We start from the raw sequence: 20,244 nt of genomic DNA, 5'->3' as shown, positions 1-20,244 counted from the left end.
TCTCATACAACCGTGATTTATTTGCTTACTTCGTCATCGGCCCTTCATCATTGCCTTAAAAATTCTTAATTTATAACTAAATACACATGCAACTTCGCTCATTTGTTGGCTCGGGGGAGGGGGTCACTCTTCCGACATGACTCATGTTTCGCTATATATATGCTGTCTCAAGGAAAAAACCCCATTTGTTTAGCCTGAGCCATCTTACCGACTCCACAACTGGGTCAGGCTAAATAAATGGGAGTTTTTTTCTTGAGACAGCATACAACAAAACATGAGTCAGGTTGGAAGAGTGACCTCCACCCCCCACCCCCAGCCAATAAATGAGTAAAGTTGCATGTGTTGCAGATGAGTATCAAAATATTTAGTTATAAATTAAGTAAGAATTTTTAAGGCAATGATAAAGGACCAATGATGAAGTGGACGAGTAAATCACAGTGGTATGAAATTTGCAAAACCACTGAGTATCACTGCTGAGGTCCTGAAGAAAATAAACAAACTAAAGAATGACAAGAAATTGTATAGTTAAGAGCTACAATATCAGGTTTGATCTCTGGAATTTGGTGAACATAATTTTATAAAATATACATGTACATTACAGCTACACCCTGCTTCATCCAACCTACCCCCCAGAAACACCTATGCACAGATACCATAAACATAGCCACATGCTTTTTCTTCTGGCTTCGTAGAGACACAGTAGCTGTGGATATTCTGAACAGGTATATTGCTGATATAATTCATGTTTCCTGTTCTTTTCTGGTTAGCCTGTGACTCCTTCCAAATCACCTGTGGTGGCAGACTGGACTTCAGGAGTAGCTCCAAAACCAGATCCTAAGATCATCAGTAAGCACGTGCAAAGGATGGTAGATGTAAGTAGCATCAGAAGAACTAGACATGCGTATAATATGCCAGAGATGATGAGACAAAGTTTATTGCATGAGAAAGAGTAGCAAGGTTGGCCTATCATGCTACATTATATCGAATATTTGTTTCTCATCCTATGCTGCTTTGAAGGAAAGAAAGGGAAAAGCGAGTAATAAAGTAATAAATAAGAGGCCCAATAATAAACTTTTTATTTGGGAAGCATAAAAACTCCTTCTCTGGTGTAGGTAAAAATGTAGGGCATGATATTCAACTGGTGGCTGTCAGCGTTTTGGCTTTATTCGCAGATAGTCAGTGGCAGGCCATGTCCAGGCACCAGCATTGAATAGCTAGGCATACAAGGCCAGCTAAAACATAGCATTTTAAGTGTGATATTCAGAACTTAACTGGCTATGATGAACCAGATAAAGATAGAACTGTTTTATGCAGTTAGCTTAGCCTGTTAAGGATTGAATATTGGCACTTAATCAGCTGCATGCCGATTCTGCCCCCAGAGCACCCATAAGTAACCAGTTGCGGCTTTGGTGCGAACAATGCATTTTTCAGCGGCACTGTCTGGTTGTGTTGCTGAATATTCCCATGGACAAGTGATTTAAATGGCCAGGAACCATTACTGGCTGTTTAAATCACTTTGAATATCAGTTCTATAGTATACATGCAAAAAAAGGGTGAGGACTGGTCATGGAAGGCAAAGTACATGTGAGGATCTGTGACAGGGTTTATAGGACATTGCCCCTCACCCTTAAGAGAAGTCTACTACTACTACTACTACTACTATTTAGCATTTCTATAGTGCTACAAGGCGTACGCAGCGCTGCACAAACATAGAAGAAAGACAGTCCCTGCTCAAAGAGCTTACAATCTAATAGACAAAAAAATAAAGTAATCAAATCAATTAATGTGTACTGGAAGGTAGGTGGAGGCGAGTGGTTACAAGTGGTTACGAGTCAAAAGCAATGTTAAAGAGGTGGGCTTTCAGTCTAGATTTAAAGGTGGCCAAGGATGGGGCAAGTCCCTGTTTAAGTAGCCTGGGCCACCTTAAGAGAGCAGGTCCCATCCCAGGAGGAAGTAAGTTGGGTGGGGCAGAGTCACTACCAGGAAGTTCAAAAGACAAGGAGAGGCGGAAGTTAAGGAGGCCCAGGAGAGGAAGAACAGAGGCCCCAGTGTATGCCCTGACTGAATACATCTAACTGCTGTGATCTGGCCGAGGTAAGCCAATCTTTGTGTTTTTGTTAAGACTTACAAGCTTTGCTGAGGTTTCGTGGGAGCCAGACCTGAACTTTGACAGAAACGTGGCAACCCCAGCAGCCACAAACTGTGGTAGGGAGGAACTGGAGAGAGAGGAGTGCTCTGAGTGAGTAGAAGAGTTAACCCAGTCTGGGAGCAGAACAGGAAAAAGCCTGTTTGGTACAAAAGGCAGCAACTCGAAGAAGTGCACCTCTGGAGGAGAGGACAGACAGGGAGGTCTGATCCTGAGTAAGTCTGGCAGCCATGACAGTTTGTTGCAATAAAATGCTTCAAGCACAGCCTTGGATTATTCTGCCCAAAAGGATGGGTATTGGACTGGTGGAGCTGTAAATATGTTAATACCCTAGAATTATAAGAGACTACTAACTTAGTGAATAGTATTTTTACTAATAGTCTTGGACTGGCACAAAAACCTTGCAGCAAATTGAACTGTTCGATATAAAAGAAACTGTTTTGTTACCAGAAAGTATGAAGTTTGGATGTCTGCCTGTTGCAGCATTCCAGTAAACTTTTGCATTTGTTTCATGAACCCTGGAGTGGAGAATTTCTTTCGAGTGAGAGTGAAGGAAATATAAATAAAAGTGTGGCTTACAACTGTAAGGGGGCAGGCAAAGGTTGGGCTAAAAAAACACGGGAACAGGGGCTCAAGGAGGCAGGGAGCTACAGAAAGAGAAAGTTTCAGTACCAAGTTCCCAGTACACAGAGAGTTTGCCCCCTGGTGGCCGAAAGACCAACCAGAGTAGTGAAAAGTGGGAGAAACTACCAATCCCAAGAATCCTCTCTTCCTAGGCAAGTTACACAGGAGCTGGGGGGCGGGGAAGAGGATTGGGAAATGATTTCTGATGAATGTGATAAGGAACAGGTGGGAGAGCCAGGGGAGGAGGAGGCTGGGGATTGTGATAAAATGGAAGTAGCGGAGGAGCTGGAGGAAGAGGGTATGGAGATTGCAGCTCTGGCTCAAACTGAGGAGAAGACAGTGAGAGGTTTGCTGGCGGTCACACTGAATCAGTTGTGGAAGGCTGGAGGGAAAAGGTTGAGGCAATGGGGAAAAACCCTGTGGGAAAAGTGTATCAGGTAATTTGCCTCAGAGAATAGAAAAGGGTGTTGTCAAGTTTAAACACCAGCGTGAAGGAAATGAAAGAGATTCTGTTTGTTAGATGAACTGTGACTATGTGAAGAAATACACCGGTGTTGTAGAGAAGAGGGAAACCATATTAACCGCTGTGAGCTTTAAACCAGTGTCTGAAAGGAAGACACGGTGAAGCTTCCTTCAGCTGTGTGCAGGACTGAGGGGAGAAAAGGAAGTCTACTGTGGAACTATAAACAGTATTTATTTTATTTATTGCATTTGTATCCCACATTATCCCACCTTTTTGCAGGCTCAATGTGGCTTACAATTCATCATGGATATTGGAAGTGGAAGAGGATATGCATTTGGTTACAGAGGATTAAGTGTTACATGGTGATGAAATAAATAATAGTATTAAGCAGCAGATATTATAAGACAATTCTGGAAGTTTTAGAGGTTATGAAGTTACTCAAGTTGATCTTTGTGATATATCTTGTCGAAGAGATAGGTTTTCAGTAATTTTCGGAAATTGGTCAGTTCATAAGTCGTTTTCAGGTTCCGTGGCAACGCGTTCCATAGTTGTGTGCTCGAATAGGAGAAGGTAGATGCATGCATCAATTTGTATTTCAGACCTTTACACTTGGGAGGATGAAGATTAAGGAAGGTGCGAGAAGATTTTTTTGCATTCCTTGGTGGTAATTCTATTAGGTCTGACATGTAGGCAGGAGCGTTACCATGGATTATTTTATGGACTAGGGTGCAGAGTTTGATTGTGATGTGTTCTTTTAGTGGAAGCCAGTGTAGTTTTTCTCGTAGGGGTTTCGCTCTTTCGTATTTTGATGAGCTGAAATCTGGCTGCCGTGTTCTGGGCCGTTTGGAGCTTTTTAAGTATTTGCTCTTTGCAACCGGCGTAGAGTGAGTTGCAGTAGTCCAGATGACTGAGTACCAATGATTGTACGAGATTGCGGAAGACAGTCCTTGGGAAAAATGCTCTAATTCTTTTTAGTTTTCACATTGAATGAAACATCTTTTTAGTTGTGTTTTTCGCATGATTCTCAAGAGTTAGGTGTCGATCGATGGTGACTCCAAGAATTTTTAGGGTGTTCGAGACTGGTAGATTTAGTTTCGGTGTGTTAATAGTAGTGAATTTATTCTTATTGTATTGCGAGGTGAGTACTAGACATTGGGTTTTCTCTGCATTCAGTTTAAACTGAAATGTATCTGCCCAGGAGTTCATGATGTGCATGCTTTGCGTGATTTCGTTGGAGATTTCTCTTAGATCCTGTTTGAATGGGATGAAGATCGTTACGTCATCAGCGTATATATATGGGTTTAGGTTCTGATTCGATAGTAGTTTGGCCAAGGGTGTCATCATTAGGTTGAATATGGTTGGTGAAAGGGGGGAACCCTGTGGAACTCCGCATTCAGGTGTCCATGTAGCTGATGTGGTCGAATTTGATGTCACTTGATAAGAGTGTGAGGTTAGGAACCCCTTGAACCAATTGAGAACATTACCTCCGATTCCGAAGTATTCGAGGATGTGTAGTAAAATTCCATGGTCAACCATGTCAAATGCGCTTGACATGTCGAATTGTAGCAGTAGGATGTTGTTGCTGTTTGCTATCAGTTGATTAAGTATTGATTAAATAAAGCCTTTATTTATAAGAAGTCTTGCCTTTGGCGTGCCTTTTTGAAGAAGATAATCGTGAAGGTAGCAAGAACAGCTATCCTCTACAGGAAGGACTAGAGCTGGAGAGAGAGTCAAGTAAAGTCTAGAACGTGGCAGATCTGCTCATCAGAGGAAGCTAAGCAGAGTCAGCCCCAGCCAGGTCCTGGATGAGGGACCTGACTACACAACCCTACATCCTACCAGGATCAAGCCCGCCTGCGCCCAGCTCAGAAAAAAATAAAACTTTTGTAGTGACTCTGCTTCAGGTGCTGATCAAAAGAACTAGCTGGTGCCTGGAACCATGTGGTGAGACCAGGGTTACATTAAGGTTGATTAGGTGAAAGCCACTGCTTATCCCTGGGGGGTAGGTAGCATGGAATCTTGATACATTTTTGGATATTGCCAGATATGTGTGACCTGGCTTGGCCACTATTAGAAATAGGATACTGGACCAGATGCCCCTTTGGTCTGACCCAGTGTTGCAATTCTTATGTCTTATGCTGAGAGTAGCAGATCCCAAACTTGCTTGGCTTATTTTAAAAAATGTAATTACACAGGTAGAATCGGTTTCAGAAATGGAGTTGAAACTGACAGCAGAATAATTCAGTTTTTTATTAAGAAGCCTGGTGATATTAGGAGCGAATAGGGAGAGGCCTCACTCTGGAAGAGGTAACTGAGGAGTTGGACTATTATCTATTATCAGTCAGTGATCAAATTGATGAAGGTGAGGGCAACTTCATTCTGGTTGGACCTTGTTTCAATGTGCTTTCTTAGGGAAGATAGGGAGTGGATGGCTCTATTGCTTTTACATACTGCCCTGGATTCTATATATGGCGCTCAAAATTGTGAATGCAAATTTGGGAGCATGCCCAATTTGCACACACAATTTAATTGAGCGACTAACCAATTAGCACTGATAATTGGGCGCTAATGATCAATTATCGGCAATAATTAGAATTTATGAGCAGATCTTGCTAAGCACTATTCTATAAAAATGCATGTTCAAATTTTTGTGCATGGGTCAAAAAAAAACCATTTGTGATTGAATTGTTTTCATCAGAGGCATCTATTACAGGTAAGCAATTTTACTTTTCCTGCAATTTGACATGGAAAGCAAAGAAACACCTGGGGATGATCCTAATTCTCTGCAGCAAGTTATACACTTAGATAGATGCAATAGAAATATCTAGAGTATAATCTTTATTCTCTGTAGTGTGATGCAATGAGATAGAAGGGACAGATATTTCTGGAGCTGATCTTCATTCCCTGTAGCAACTGATGCCTAGAGATAAAAGGACTATAACGATGCTCTTTATTCCTATATCTGTTAAACAAAGAATGTAGGGGAGCAATGTCTGAGTGAAGGAGTGAATTTTTGGCATAGTTCCTGCTGTTCCTGATTTTTAAAATTTCCTATTCACCTTTTCTTCTTCCTTTCTCAGTCGGTCTTCAAGAACTATGACAATGATCAAGATGGATATATTTCTCAAGAGGAGTTTGAGAAGATTGCTGCCAGCTTTCCTTTTTCCTTCTGTGTCATGAACAAGGACCGGTATGTGTGAGCAGACAGGAGTGCATATATACCTAATGGTTCCCATTCTTTCACTAAAGCATAGAAATAGACAGTGAGGTAACATTTTGATACTTTGCTTAGTGGTCAAATAGCTGGCAATGTAATAACTGGCAACATTCATGTAAATTTTATTCTGATTTAGATAGTGGATAAAAAAAATCACCTAAATAGTTGGCTAACTAGCCACTTAGCAGCTTCCTGAACATGAACTTGAGAATCCTTTCCTATCTACAAGAGGGTAGATCTTACCCCATCCCCACCTCTCCTTACCTGAAAGCCAGGTCCTTCCTGAACGTCAACCAAAGGCTCCATCTTGGAGGTAAGCAGATACATAATTCTTCACTGAGTTTCAAAGAGGCTGGAAGAAGAGAAATCTGTCTCCAGGAGGGAGGGTCCTATCTTTGATCAAGGTACCATGGGAGCTAGAGGGAGTGACCTCATCATTAGGAAACAGAACTTTATAGGTGGTGAGATGTTTATCATTGGACTGGAGGGAGGCTGAGTCAATTATCAAAATGCTGTGGGAGGAAATGGTAATCATCAAGTACCTCCAGGGCTACCCACTTTTTGAGTGGCTAAAACTGGTGATATTAAGCAGCTAGATTTAGTCACTCTTAAGTTTTCACCCTGCAGGATCTAGTTGCATAACTCTGTAGTTAAGCAATTTAGTTGCCAACTGACCAGTTTTCAGCTGGTCTGGCCACTTTTCTCTGGGCAGGTTGGCTGCCAGGAGATGTTAAAAAACCAGTAACAGAAAAGACAAGTTTGTGCAGCACTGCTCTGCTGGACAGGACAGAGCAATGGCAATGAAAGCATTTTAATTGCTGATACTGTCAGATCCAGGGCCCTAAGAAAGGCTAGGCCATTAGGGCAATAGCCTGAAAGCAGTAAATTTGGGGATGAGCGCTGCTGCTGGTACAAAGACTGACTTACCCACCCACAATAAAGTTATTTTGAAAATATTTAGAGGATAGGCAGCATCATGGTGAGATCTAGTCTGGAGCAAAGTAAGCAGAATGCAGCCTGGGGTTCCTTTCCCCATGCAGCTGGCAGATCTGGATCTTGCCCCATTGTCACAGGTGCGGTCAATTTTAGACACCACTCTCCAAAGAACAAGAATGAAGGGCAGGTCTATCTGGGCCTGTCTTTGCTTTTAGGAGTAATGATGTGATTCAGTTTTGGGCTCCATGCCTGCTAGAGAAAGAGGCAAAAAGTGCAGAGCAGGATGATCTAGGCTAGGCTCCCTCCTCCCGTCCTCCCACAGTAGCAATGGCATGGGTCTATCTTGGGCCATGAAACTAGCAGTGCAGGAGAACAGCACTTGTGAGAATGAGGCAGAGGAGCTTTGAAAGCCTGGGTCAACTGAGTCACCATTTTACTGCTGGAAGACCACAATTAACAGTTTACAGCCCATTTGGGGCCTCAGGATAAAAGCCAGCAGGCTTAGGGTGGGATGTCCCTTTTTGGATCCAAGCACCCTAATCACTCTGAGGAAATCAGGCTGGACCATATGGATTGATTTCAACATGCCTGCCCCCTGAGAAGCCACTTTTTTTAACTTAATTTTTTTTTTTTTTTTTTTTTTTTGTGGAGTTGGTACCTCATAGGGTTCTGCACATAGGATTTTTTTTTTTTTTTTACAGATTTTGCAGTTCATTTTCTGATACCAAAAACTTAAGTTATGGCCATTTCATTCCAGTCCATCAGTGTCAATGGAGAAATAATTTTGTACTCTGGGATTTTCTATTAATTGTTATTACATTAGTTTAACATGAAGCCACTGTGATAGGGGAAAAGCAGCAGTGGAATAAAGATCCAAAGCATCGAGAGGTATACAGCAGGGAGAGAAGAAAGGCTTTGTCTATGCACAAAGACCATGGAGGATGTAAACAGGTGGCATGCTTGGTCTGATCAGGAATGTAGATCTATTCAGTCATGTGTAAAAAATGTTAAATAGAGGCAGTAATGTTGGGTAAATCTCTCTTATCTGTACCCTTCTCCATTGCCAACTCCAAACTCCGTTCCTATTATCTTGCTGCACCGTACGCCTGGAATAGACTTCCTGAGTCAGTATGTCAAGCTCCATCTCTGGCCGTCTTCAAATCTAGGCTAAAAGTCCACCTTTTTGAGGCTGCTTTGATTTCCTAACGCCTATTCACTTGTTTAGTATCCATGTCTGTTGTATCATTCCCACCTTAAGTATTTCCCTTATTTGTCCTGTTTGTCTGTCCTGATTAGATTGTAAGCTCTGTCGAGCAGGGACTGTCTCTTCATGTTCAAGTGTACAGCACTGCGTACGTCTAGTAGTGCTATAGAAATAAGAAGTAGTAGAAGCTTTATACCTGGACCCACCCCGCTAATGTTAGCATGAAGAAGGTTAAAATGCTGCTCTTTACATATAAGCTAAAGCTTGATTCTTTATCTACAGTTATTGTCTTCAATGACCTGTCCATGACGTTCTTTTCAAACCACTTTACCTTCTTTTACAGCATTACCAGGGATATCAATCAAAGCACATTTAATAGTTTGATTAGCTAAATACAACAATTTTTTCTGCTTCTTTCTGTATAAGAAACAGATTCTATAAAGCTGTGTACCACTGCCCAACTTAGTATGTAGCTAAAGCAAACCAGTCTGCTGTATTCATGTGGACACACTACATATATAGAACAATGCAGGGTATTTTGCATTAGCCTTTGGTGGACCTTTGACTGTATACGTTCTTTAATTATATTTCAGGCCCATAGCCCCCTCCCCCAAACAAGAATTAAAAAATTAAACAAAACAGTCATAATCAGCCCAGCAGCTCCCCTGCCCATAATCGGGGCCAGCACAAGGGTATCTGACACCCTAGATGGACCGCCATCCATGCCCCTCCCCCATACAAAGGCAGCTGAAGGTCCTATCCCCACACCTGTAATTCAGCATCTCCTTTTCTCTTCCCTACTCCCCTATAGTCCAGCATCTTCCCTTCCCTACCCCCACTGGTTTCCAATATATATTTTCCTTTCCTACCTCCCCCTCCTAAAAAAAGTGTCTAGAATCTTCCCTCACTTCCTCTTCCCTTGTGATTGCTGCTTCTTTCTTCATCCTACCTCCAGCTTCCTCTGGAGCCACAAAAAGAAACCCCGTGCTGTGGCAGACCTTTGGCACCATGCATGCTTATAGCCTGCCAGGTCCCACCATTTCAGATGAAAACTTCCTGTGGGAAGAAGTGGGAAAGCGGAAGCCTTATGCATGAGCATGCTGATGTTCAAAGGCCCATCTCTATGCTAATAGCAGCTTGTTGCTCTTCCACTGTTTGCTTGTCTTACTTCCAGGTGGTATAACAAATTTAATAAACTGTAACTATAATAATTTGTACCTCAACGTTCTATGGCTAGCTGGCTGTCTGGGTTCATAACATCCTGACGTCAGCAAGCCTCCAGCGTTTCCTTCCCTCTCACTGTCTCGCCCTCGCGTAAAGACAAAATGACGTCAGAGGAGGGTGAAACAGTGAGAGGGAAGGGAACGCTGGAGGCAAGCTGACGTCAGGATGTTACAAATGGATGGGAGGGCAGGGCACAGGACAATCGCTGGACATGGAGGGGAGGACAGAATCGCGGGACATTGAGGGGAGGGCAGGGCAGAGGAGAATCGATGGATGGGAGGAGAGGAGAGAATCGTGGGACATGGATGGGATGGGAGGGCAGGGCAGAGGAGAATCGCGGGACACGGAATGGAGGGCAGGGCAGAGGAGAATCGCTGTTCATCGAGGGGAGGCCAGAATCGCGGGACACGGAGGGGAGGCCAGGGCAGAGGACAATCACTGGACATGGAGGGGAGGGCAGAATCCTGGGATACGGAGGGGAGGGCAGAGGAGAATTGCTGGACATGGAGGGGATGGGAGGAGAGGGGAGAATCACGGCACATGGGAGGGGATGGCAGGGCAGAGGAGAATCGCTGCACACGGAGGGGAGGTCAGAATCGCAGGACACGGAGGGGAGGGAAGAATCGCAGGACATGGAGGGGAGGGAAGAATTGCGGGACATGGAGGGGAGAGGGGAGAGAGGAGAAATCAGTTAGACGAGAGCCTTCCTAGGGCCCGTTTCATTTTTGACGAAACGGGTTTGGTTGCATTAGTAGTACAATAATGCAGTTTAAGATGACACTTAAACCGAGACATTGATTTTTCAGCCCATAGGGTAGAAGATAGAGCATTTCATAGTACTGGGGCTGCAGCAAAAAATTCAACCTTCCTCGTAACCATAAAGTGAGCCTCACACACACCAGGTATCATCAATTGCAATATATCTAAAGAATGCAAATTTATTTCAGGCAAGTATGGTATTAACAAGTCAGCAAGCATTGGTGGAGCCTCCCCGTAATACACCCTGTGTGTCAGTACCAGTATTTTGAATTTAATTTTATATTGAACTGGAAACCAATCATAATATACATAGAGCAGAGTAATATGATCAGTTCTAACTGCTCTCCCTAATACCTGGATTGCTGTATTTTGAAGGGTTTGAAGTTTCTTTAAAGTAATACTAGAAAGGCCATCCAGTATAGCATTAGCACTAATTACTGTGAAAGGAATGCCTGGTGTCATTTCTGGTTAATTATAGATAAATCTGGAAATACTCTAATTTTTGAGCCAAAAAACTTTTCATCCATAACATGAAAATAAGATTTAAGAACCAAGGTTTGGCCATTTCAAGAGCAGAAGTTGCTAAAGGGTAGTTTTTTGGTCACCATCTCCAAAGAGGATTACAAGAACTCAGTAATGTTTAGTACTGATTGATCTTTTCTCAAACAAAATCAGAGTGAGATTGAGAAGACAGGGTCAAATACTGGGTCCTTACAATCGGTGGCAAAGAACCTGCTATTTTCAACACCTCAAGTATATATTTGTGCAATATATCTGGTTGCCTTTCAAAGAATTTATTCTACTAGCTTGTTCTAGCTGCTGAGAAATGTCTAATGCTAAAAAACCTTGGAAAGACAATCTCCCACAAAACTTGCCACTGACAATAAGGAAGAGTTAAGAAGCTGCATAGCGTCCTACAAGGTGACCATTGTGACTACTGGGGGGGGGGGGGGGGGGGTTGCAACCATTACAAAGCAAATATAGGAGTTCTCCTCTCTCCCACTGAAGTGGGGCTACTCACAGTTGGTTGCCATTGATCCTGAAACACCACTTTCTCGCTGACCATCTGGTGAAAGGAAACCGCAAGTGGAGATCCCTTTGATAGGTGCAGAGAGGACACCAAGTTCTCTCCTCCTGCCCCTTCCAATCCAACTCAGGAGGCAGCTCCAGGTTACTGGGGAACTAACCTGTGCAGAAGACTCAATGAAACTTCGCTTCCTCTGCTGCCTGAAGTGTTCATTGCTGGCATGGCTGAAGGTGCAGTCACTGAAGTGCTAGCAGGAGCATGGAAACTCTCCAGAGTTGTTTGGCTCAGTATTGGTTTAGGCACCAGTCAATAAGTAGCATCTCAAGAGAACCACATGATTTATCGTATAAAATGCCTCCAATTTTTGGAAAAGCTGAGATCATAGCTATAATGACAGGTCAGGCGTTACTCTTACTATACACCAATATGCCAGGTAGAAGATTTAGTGAAACTGGAGAAAGATGGGACTTTTCAAGACAAGCTATGTAGGTTTCTACTTTAAGGATAAAGTTTGAAACCTTCTACTCTGTAGGAAGTATGATAGTTGAGAACATCAGATATACTCCCCCACACCATTTAATTTACTCAGCTTCCAAGTGGCAATATGTGGTGGATGGTCACTCCAAAGAAATCTTATCATTACACATTATAATGCTTTGTAAAAGATGTTGAGAAGCAGAACAGGGAGGCAGTGCATGTAAATATATTTTCTACATATTCATTGTAGATATCCTGAAAACTTGACCTGCCTGGGGCTCTCAAGGACCAGAATTACTACCCCTGAATTAGAGGAAGCATACTGAACATATAATTTTGAAAGCCAATACCATCTTAATAGTTTCTAATCTTCCCCACTAAGTCAGATGGAAGGGGGACCAGCACAGTATAAGATTTTTTAGGCACTTAACATTCCATATGTATAGTTTCCTTCAGTATTTGTAGATATTTGAAAAAGAATGGCTGCTATTTCTTTATTTAAAGGATATATGGCTATATCAGAGCTTTGTATTTTATCATTCAGGGGGAGGCATTCAGATTTTTCCCAGTTAATCTTGCACCTGATATGACTGCAGAATGGTCTGTATCAGTCATTAAGGCTACAACAGAGGCTACAAAAGTGTTGATCATCAGCTCATCTGCATATAAAGACAATTTAACTTCCAAGTGGAGTATCTGAATGCCTGTGATATTAGAACAGGCTTGTCCAACCTTCCAAGGGCGTAGCCAGACAACAGATTTTGGGTGGGCCTAGGCAAGAAGTGGGTGGGCACCAATTGTCCCCCGCCCCCCCCCCCCAACCACCACCAAAATAATATCTCAACTGACAAGAAAATGCTTCTTTCCACCTTGTCAGACTACAGCAGGCATGTGCTGAAAAATGAGCGTGCTCAGGTGCCGGTATCGTGGAGAGTAGCACTTTTGTTACCATCAGGGGTAAGTCTTCAGCTGGCCAAGCTTGGGATCCCCACCAGCTACTGCTAAACATGTGCTACTGTTGGGTGGGCCTGAGCCCTAAATGGGTGGGCCCCGGCCCACCTGTGGCTACGCCACTGCAACCTTCTCCTGTTGGGGGGCCCCACATTTTATATGTTTTCAAATTTGGAGGGACAAAACATATACCGTCGTATTTTGCCACATGTTTTGTCAAATAGTGACAAAATATGACAGTGCATCATCCCCCCCCCCCCCCCCCCCCCAGCCTTCACCCAGTCTCTCATTCATATAACCACCCCATCCTTCACCCAGTTTCCTTTCCCTCACCTGGTTTCAGCTGCAGTATAAACAGTGAGATTCCTGCTTCTCCACCACAACTTGGCTCTCTGCCAGCTTTAGCCACACGGTGCCAGAAGTTCGGGTTGGTCTCACGGTTTCAATTCTTGTGAGACTTGAAACCGTGAGATCAACCCAAACTTCCAGCACTGCGTGACTCATGCTTACAGAGATCCGAGTCACAGTGGTGAAGCAGAATCCCACTGTGTAAGCACCACAAGAGTTGCTAAGCTTCTGAGGGCCAGAAAAAAGCACTTGGTGGGCTGGGTTTTGGCCCGCAGGCCGTAGGTTGGACAAGCCTGTATTTGAAGATTGTCATAATGCTAGAGCAAGAGGTTCCAAGGCTATATTAAATAGAAGGGAAGATGGGAGCAATCTTGCAAGGCAGCTGTAGATTTGGAAAAGGCCTCTGACAGTTTCTTTTTAACATGGATCCTAGCTGTGGGTTTAGTATACAGCAGTCAACCCATTAGAATGGTTTGGAATAGGATATATACTTCAAACCCTTAAATAAAAGCACCATTCTGCTCTATGAAAGGTCTTTTCTGTATCCAGAACTAGAGCAATTGTAGGATAAAGGGATATCTTAGCTGACATCATAATATTAGAGAATAGTCTAGAATTATCTGCAGTGGATTTTAACTTTATGATCTGGGCATATAATGGTGACTAAAACTGCTAAAAGTCTAATAGCTAATGCCTTTGCATACTGTATAGCTTACTATACATATTAATTAATAGGTTTGTAATTAGTAAGTAAAAGGGAGACATCTTTTCCTGGTTTAGGTATAAGCACAATGTTTGCTTCTGTGAATGAGCTACCCAGTCTCCTGAGTCTTTATAAAAGTCTGAAGATAGAAGATTGAGAATTGTATATACAAGATGAGAGCACTGAGGAATATGCATAGGAAGGGGATCTGGAAAGCATGTGTGAGAGGAAGGGCAGTTGAGGATGATGGATCAGATGTTTGATAGGAAGATTTGGTGTCATGCATTTGAGATTTCATGAGAATGCATCATGTTTTTGGAGTTACGCAATTGTAGAGAAAGAGGGGGAAGGAGGAAGGAAGGGCAGGTGATGGGGGTTTCTCTTAAAAAGTTGGAAGTTTTTGGCAAGATGCTTTTGAAAATTTATTCCCATGCCACTCATTGTCTTTTTGTTCTGCCCTCATATTCATGAAGGCAGGATTGTATTGTTATGAATATTTAATATGATTCATATTTGTATTTTATTGCATTGTCTGTGTAATAGCACTGTGTACAGGGGTTTCTTCCCTCCCTATAGCTTTCAGTATCTTGTGATTGATTCCTTGTGAGCGTTTCCTATTGGCTTATAGGTCTGAGCTAGAACCAGCCCTCCCTCTCTGCCCCCGCAGGTTGTGTGAGAGAGCCCAGTTTTACTAGTATGCGTTGTGATCAGTAACTGTTCTAGGTCTGATCCCTCCTTAATCTACTGTAATTCCATCAATGTTTTTCACCATTTTCCCAAGTCATTTCACATTTATTTTCCCTAAGTTTATCCCCCTTATTCTCCATTGAGTGTTACAGCTTTTGCTTTCAGCTGGGCTGAGGTTCTAGCCATCTCCATGCCTCTGGGGTGGCTAGATGCAGAATCTATCTGCAGAAGGCAACAATTCTCTTCTAAGCAAATGAGTACTACAATAATTTGCTTAAGAATTGAGAGTTTACTGGTAATGCTTCTAATACTTGGTGGTGGTTTAAGCTGGCTGTTGAAGCTACTCTATACTTTGCCTAGAACAGTACACTTTCCATGTATATATAATTCTAAGCATGGTTGCATTGCTACTTTGGTTATTCATGGTCTGTCTATGTTTCTTGCAGAGAAGGTTTGGTGAGTAGGGAGGAGATCACAGCTTACTTCATGAGAGCCAGCTCTATCTACGCCAAACTGGGGCTTGGCTTTCCTCACAACTTCCAGGAGACCACATATCTGCGGCCCACCTTTTGTGATAACTGTGCAGGCTTTGTAAGTTTGTATACGTTTCTTATCAAGTTACCAAGTACCACTGATTTGTTTAAAGTTGTAATTACAATTCTCTGTGTGACAAAGAAATGCCACAGAGTATGGCAGTTATAGTAATGTATGCTCATGTGAGATATATGATAGGAATAGCATGGGATGATGCAGGGCAGCACTGAGGTACACTGACAGCTGAATCATGGGTCTTGGTGATATAATAGCAGAAGTGCTGCAAGGCAAGAGTGGATTTCATTAGAGCTGGGTGTGCATTGGGGGGGAAGACTTAGTAATGGAGAGAGATTCTCACAGTGGGAAAATGGGCATCCCCAGAACTAGATTCTAAAGGGTTAATATTCAACTGGATTACCGTCTTATTAATTTAGATTCTGGTGCTGGTATTTAAAACATATATTCAGTGGCATTAATTATATGCACAATGCAGTTCCTATGCTGACACTAACAATTTATTTAGGTCTGTTATTTAGCAGGCCTCAAGCATACAATGTATCTGGAGAGCAGTTGAACAAAATCACTATCTGGATAATTCTTTAACCCACCCTCCCTTCACCCCTGTCTTAAACAGTAGTATTGGGGCCATTCAGTCATATTTTTAGCCTGATCATGTATAGAGAGGTTATATGTTCACTAGCAGCAAGTTAATGTATAACTTCTGAAAATTGGCCGTCGGGTATTTGAGCATGCCCACACTAATTATAATAGGCCCTACTGTGCCCAGTGAATCAGTCTGTTTTTGCCTTGTAAAGATCATTCAGATTTGTCTGAAACTACTACTTCTACTATTTATCATTTGTATGATAAGTAGTAGTAGTGAAACAATCAGCTTGTTTAGCTTACAGGTGAAAGCACAGCTTACTCTGTTCAGATATTTGTTCCTAGTAAGTAAAAGCTATACACCAGATGTTAATATTACCACTAACACTTTTTAATGCTGGACATAAAAAAAGGACCATTCACACCTTTCCAAGGCATTAAGTGTATTTGTTATGTTTTTAAACTGTGTTAAAGACATAACATAAGCAAACGTTACCCATTACTTTTAATTTCATTGTAATGGAATGTATATCTGGAGTCCTGCAGGGGTTCTCTTTATCAGCCATGATATTAGCATCTTTTTATTACCACTGTGTAGGCTTTTGAATTGTTTAGGTTTGACATTTAGTGTATATGCAGATGATGATCATTTTTTGATTGAAATTGATAAATCCCCAGAGGAAGCCTTGCAGACAGTGGCGATCCTAGGTCGACTGCCATCAGGGCCATGGCGCATCAACCCCCCCCCCCCCCCCCCCCCCCCCGGGTGCATTCTTAGCTGCTGGGAGCAGCCGCGCACTTGTCGACTCCGCTGGCTCCCTGCTCCCTCTGCCACAGAATAGGAAGTAACCTGTTCCGGGACAGAGGGAGCAGGGAACCAGCGGAGCCGACAGGCGCGCAGCTGCTCTCTGCACCCCTCCAGCAGCGTGCATCCGGGGTGCACCGCCCCCACCACCCTGCCCTCGGTATGCCGCTGCTTGTAGATGTTGAAACTTTGTTTGAACGTAATTAATCAATGGCTGCGTGGTAATCACCTTAAACGTAATATGTTGAAAACCCAGATTCTTTTGTTGTCTAGCCATACAAGCAAAAGTGTTCCAGACAAACTTTCAATTGATGATATTGACATACCAACAGTGAATACTATTCAAAATCTATATGTACTATTGGATTCTTCCCTTTCTATGAAACTGCAAGTTATGAATGTGATTAAACAAGTTTTCTCTAGATTAAAATGGTAAGAAGGCTCCAAGACTTTCTTAATACTTGTAATATCAGATTGATTGTATAAAGTATACTGATGCCATGCTTTGATTATTGCAATGGTTTGTTTTTAGGTTTGAATAAGAACCAATTAAGAGCTCTGCAGATAACACAGAATCGAGCTGCAAGAGTTGTTTCAGGCCTTTCATGATTTTGCCATATTACTCCAGTTCTGAGGGAACTCCGTTGGTTGTCATTTGTGCAAAAAATTATGTTTAAGATTCAATTGTTAGTGTTTAAAGGGTTTAGCAACTTAGGGGCCCTTTTACTAAACTATGTAAGCATCTACGTGTGCCCAACGCATGCCAGAATGGAGTTACTGCCCGGTTACTGCGTGGCTTTTGCGGTAATTTCATTTTTGGCACATGTCCGATAACGCAGCTGAAAAATAATTTTTATTTTCGGACGCACGTATTGGACGAAAGCAGGTCATTATCACCCCGTTACAGCATGAGACTTTACTGGCGGTAAGGTCTCAGACCCAAAATGGACGCATGGCAATTTTGATTTTGCTGCACATCCGTTTTCAGCAAAAATTTTAAAAAGGCCTTTTTTACAGGTTTGCTGAAAAATGGATTGGCACGCCTGCACTACCGCAAGCCATTTTTCAGTGCACCTTAGTAAAAGGACCTCATAGTTTTATTGCCTCAGCATTGCATATTCATCAGCCCACTCAGGTGCTTAGATCAGCTAGATTGAATCTGTTTGAGGATCCATCTTTCAGGCAGATCAGACTCGCAGAGTATCGATCTTTGATGTTCAAAGTTATTGGCTCAAAGCTCTGGAATAGTCTACTAGCTACTTTGAGGTATATACAGATCTGTGCAGAGTTTAAGCATAATCTGAAAACATTATTGTTTCAGCAAGCATTCAAATGTTAAGTTGAAGAAAGTAACATATGCCATCATCATTGAATATATTATAATTGTGAATGTTTATGACAAGAACATATGTTCAAGTTGGTTGAATTGGTGTGAAGCAATTTTGAGCTTGTTTTATTAGTTGTACTTCACGTAACTTTGTAAGTCTAAGTGCTTTGAAAATACACCTCCACGTGTATGTTAATTGTCAAGATTCTATGTTTTTGTATTTTTATTATGGATGTTTACTTGTACACTGCCAAGTACTATACGGTTGTGCAGTTTAAAAATATTTTAAATAAATAAATAATTAAGCTGTGTATTCCTTTAAATTTTCTTCTCGTTCCAGCTTTGGGGCGTTATCAAGCAGGGATACAGGTGTAAAGGTAACTATCACCCTCTGGGGGTAGGGGAGCAGCTTAATACTTATTTCCTTTATACCAGGTAGCAAAACATTTCCAGAAAAAAATGATCTGATTCACTCAAATTTGTGAGTTAGAAAAATTTACTTCCATAAGATAATTATCAAGCTTGGAAAAAAAGCAGTCACACCTTATATTATAAAAAATATTATTCAAAGACCCTGCACGTTGTACAATAGTAATGTAAACTCTGTTAAATGTTTTCCTTAGATCAGCCTTCTCTCAAGAACTGTTGGAGGAAGATGCTCATAGGGGTTTAGAGGTCAATTCTTCTATGTTTTCATGCCAGAGGTACAATTGCTCAGAAAACACATACAAGCAGAGTGGAGGATACAAGATAAGAAGCCAGGGAACGGGTGACAAGAGTATTACTAGAACATCAGCGTTGTCATACTGGGACAGACCAAAGGTCTATCAAGCCCAGTATCCTGTTTCCAATAGTGGCCAATCTAGGTCTCAAGTACCTGGCAAGATCCCAAAAGCGTAAAATAGATTATATCTTGCTTATCCCAGAAATAAGCAGTGGATTTTCCCAAGTCCATCTAAGAAATTATCCAAACCTTATTTTAAACCCTGCTAAGCTATCTGTGTTTCCCACATTCTCTGGCAACAAATTCCAGAGCTTAATTACATGTTGAGTGAAGAAATATTTTACCTGATTTGTTTTAAATTTCCTACTTAATAGCTTCATTGCATGCCCTCTAGTCATAGTATTTTTGGAAAGAGTAAACAAGCGATTCACATCTACCCATTCCATTCCACTCAGAATTTTATAAACCTTTATCATATCTCCCCTCAGCCATCTCGTCTCCAAGCTGAAGAGCACTAGCCGCTTTCAGGGCTGTAGAGAGACTAAGCCGGGCCTGGGGGAGGGCTGCCAAAAGCAGGGCGGCCACCCCCTCAGGACCGTTGCTGCTGCCGCCACCCCCCCCAGGATCACCGCTGCCCCCCCCCCCCCACTGCAAATCCAAATACCTTGGCTGACAGGGATCCTGAGACCCCACCAGCTGAAGAAGTCTTCCTCCAATGCTGCTTTTCACTCTGCTGCATTGCCTGCTCTGTCCTGAGGATGCTTTTTCTCTCATGTTGCACATGTTCGGTTTCAAAACTGAGCATGCGTGGCCTGAGGGTAAAAGCAGCCACATGGCAGGCAATGCGGCAGAGTGAAGAGCAGCACTGGAAGAAGACTTCTTCCGCTAGCGGGGCCTGGGAGGGACCCCTTCAGCCAAACCAGAGGCCCTTGCCCGAATCCCTGCTGTGTCTTCTCCTCCCCAGCCTCCAAGGGGGGCCCGGCGCCTGAGTTTTCTCTCTCCTGTTCCTGTTGGGACGTGATCACCTGAGTCCTGTCAGGAGCAGGAGACAGAGAGGGACCCCGGCGCCGAGCCCCCCCTTGGAGGCCGGGCCCGGGGAATTTTGCCATCCCTGCCCCCCTCTCGTCAGCCCTGGCCGCTTTAGCCTTTCCTCATTTTTGTCATCCTTCTCTGTACCTTTTCTAATTCTGCTGCATCTTAGAGGACTTTAGTTTACATATTCCCAATCCATTAGCAACTGAAGAAATCACAAATAAGATGCAGGTAGCAGTCCAGCAGCGAGATGGGGGCTATCCGGTCTTTTGTACTGAGTGTCACATGTTTGATTATCTCCCAATTTTTATAGCAGTACTAGATGTTCCACCACTGTTTATAAAACACATAAGAGACAGTCCCTGCTGAACAAAGTTTACAATCTATTCAAGACAGATAAACTAGGGAATATGGATTTTTTTTCTTGGCGTTTATCCAACAAACAGCTACTTT

At 42.6% G+C, this 20,244-nt stretch overlaps 1 protein-coding gene across 1 annotated transcript in view; it reads left to right on the top strand.

Moving 5' to 3' along the window:
- The window catches only part of RASGRP1 (RAS guanyl releasing protein 1), a 139,370-nt gene that overhangs the window by 92,753 nt on the left and 26,373 nt on the right, over positions 1-20,244 (top strand). Inside the window, exons 11-14 of the mRNA XM_030213685.1 lie at positions 768-872; positions 6,314-6,423; positions 15,213-15,357; positions 18,376-18,412. Of these exons, the coding sequence (XP_030069545.1) occupies positions 768-872; positions 6,314-6,423; positions 15,213-15,357; positions 18,376-18,412 (397 nt within the window). The remainder of the gene's footprint in view (positions 1-767; positions 873-6,313; positions 6,424-15,212; positions 15,358-18,375; positions 18,413-20,244) is intronic.

Source organism: Microcaecilia unicolor, chromosome 9 (assembly GCF_901765095.1).
Source record: "Microcaecilia unicolor chromosome 9, aMicUni1.1, whole genome shotgun sequence".
Taxonomy (NCBI): Eukaryota; Metazoa; Chordata; class Amphibia; order Gymnophiona; family Siphonopidae; genus Microcaecilia; species Microcaecilia unicolor.
The sequence above is the reverse complement of the archived record's forward strand: the minus strand, read 5'-3'. Positions and strand labels throughout refer to the sequence as shown.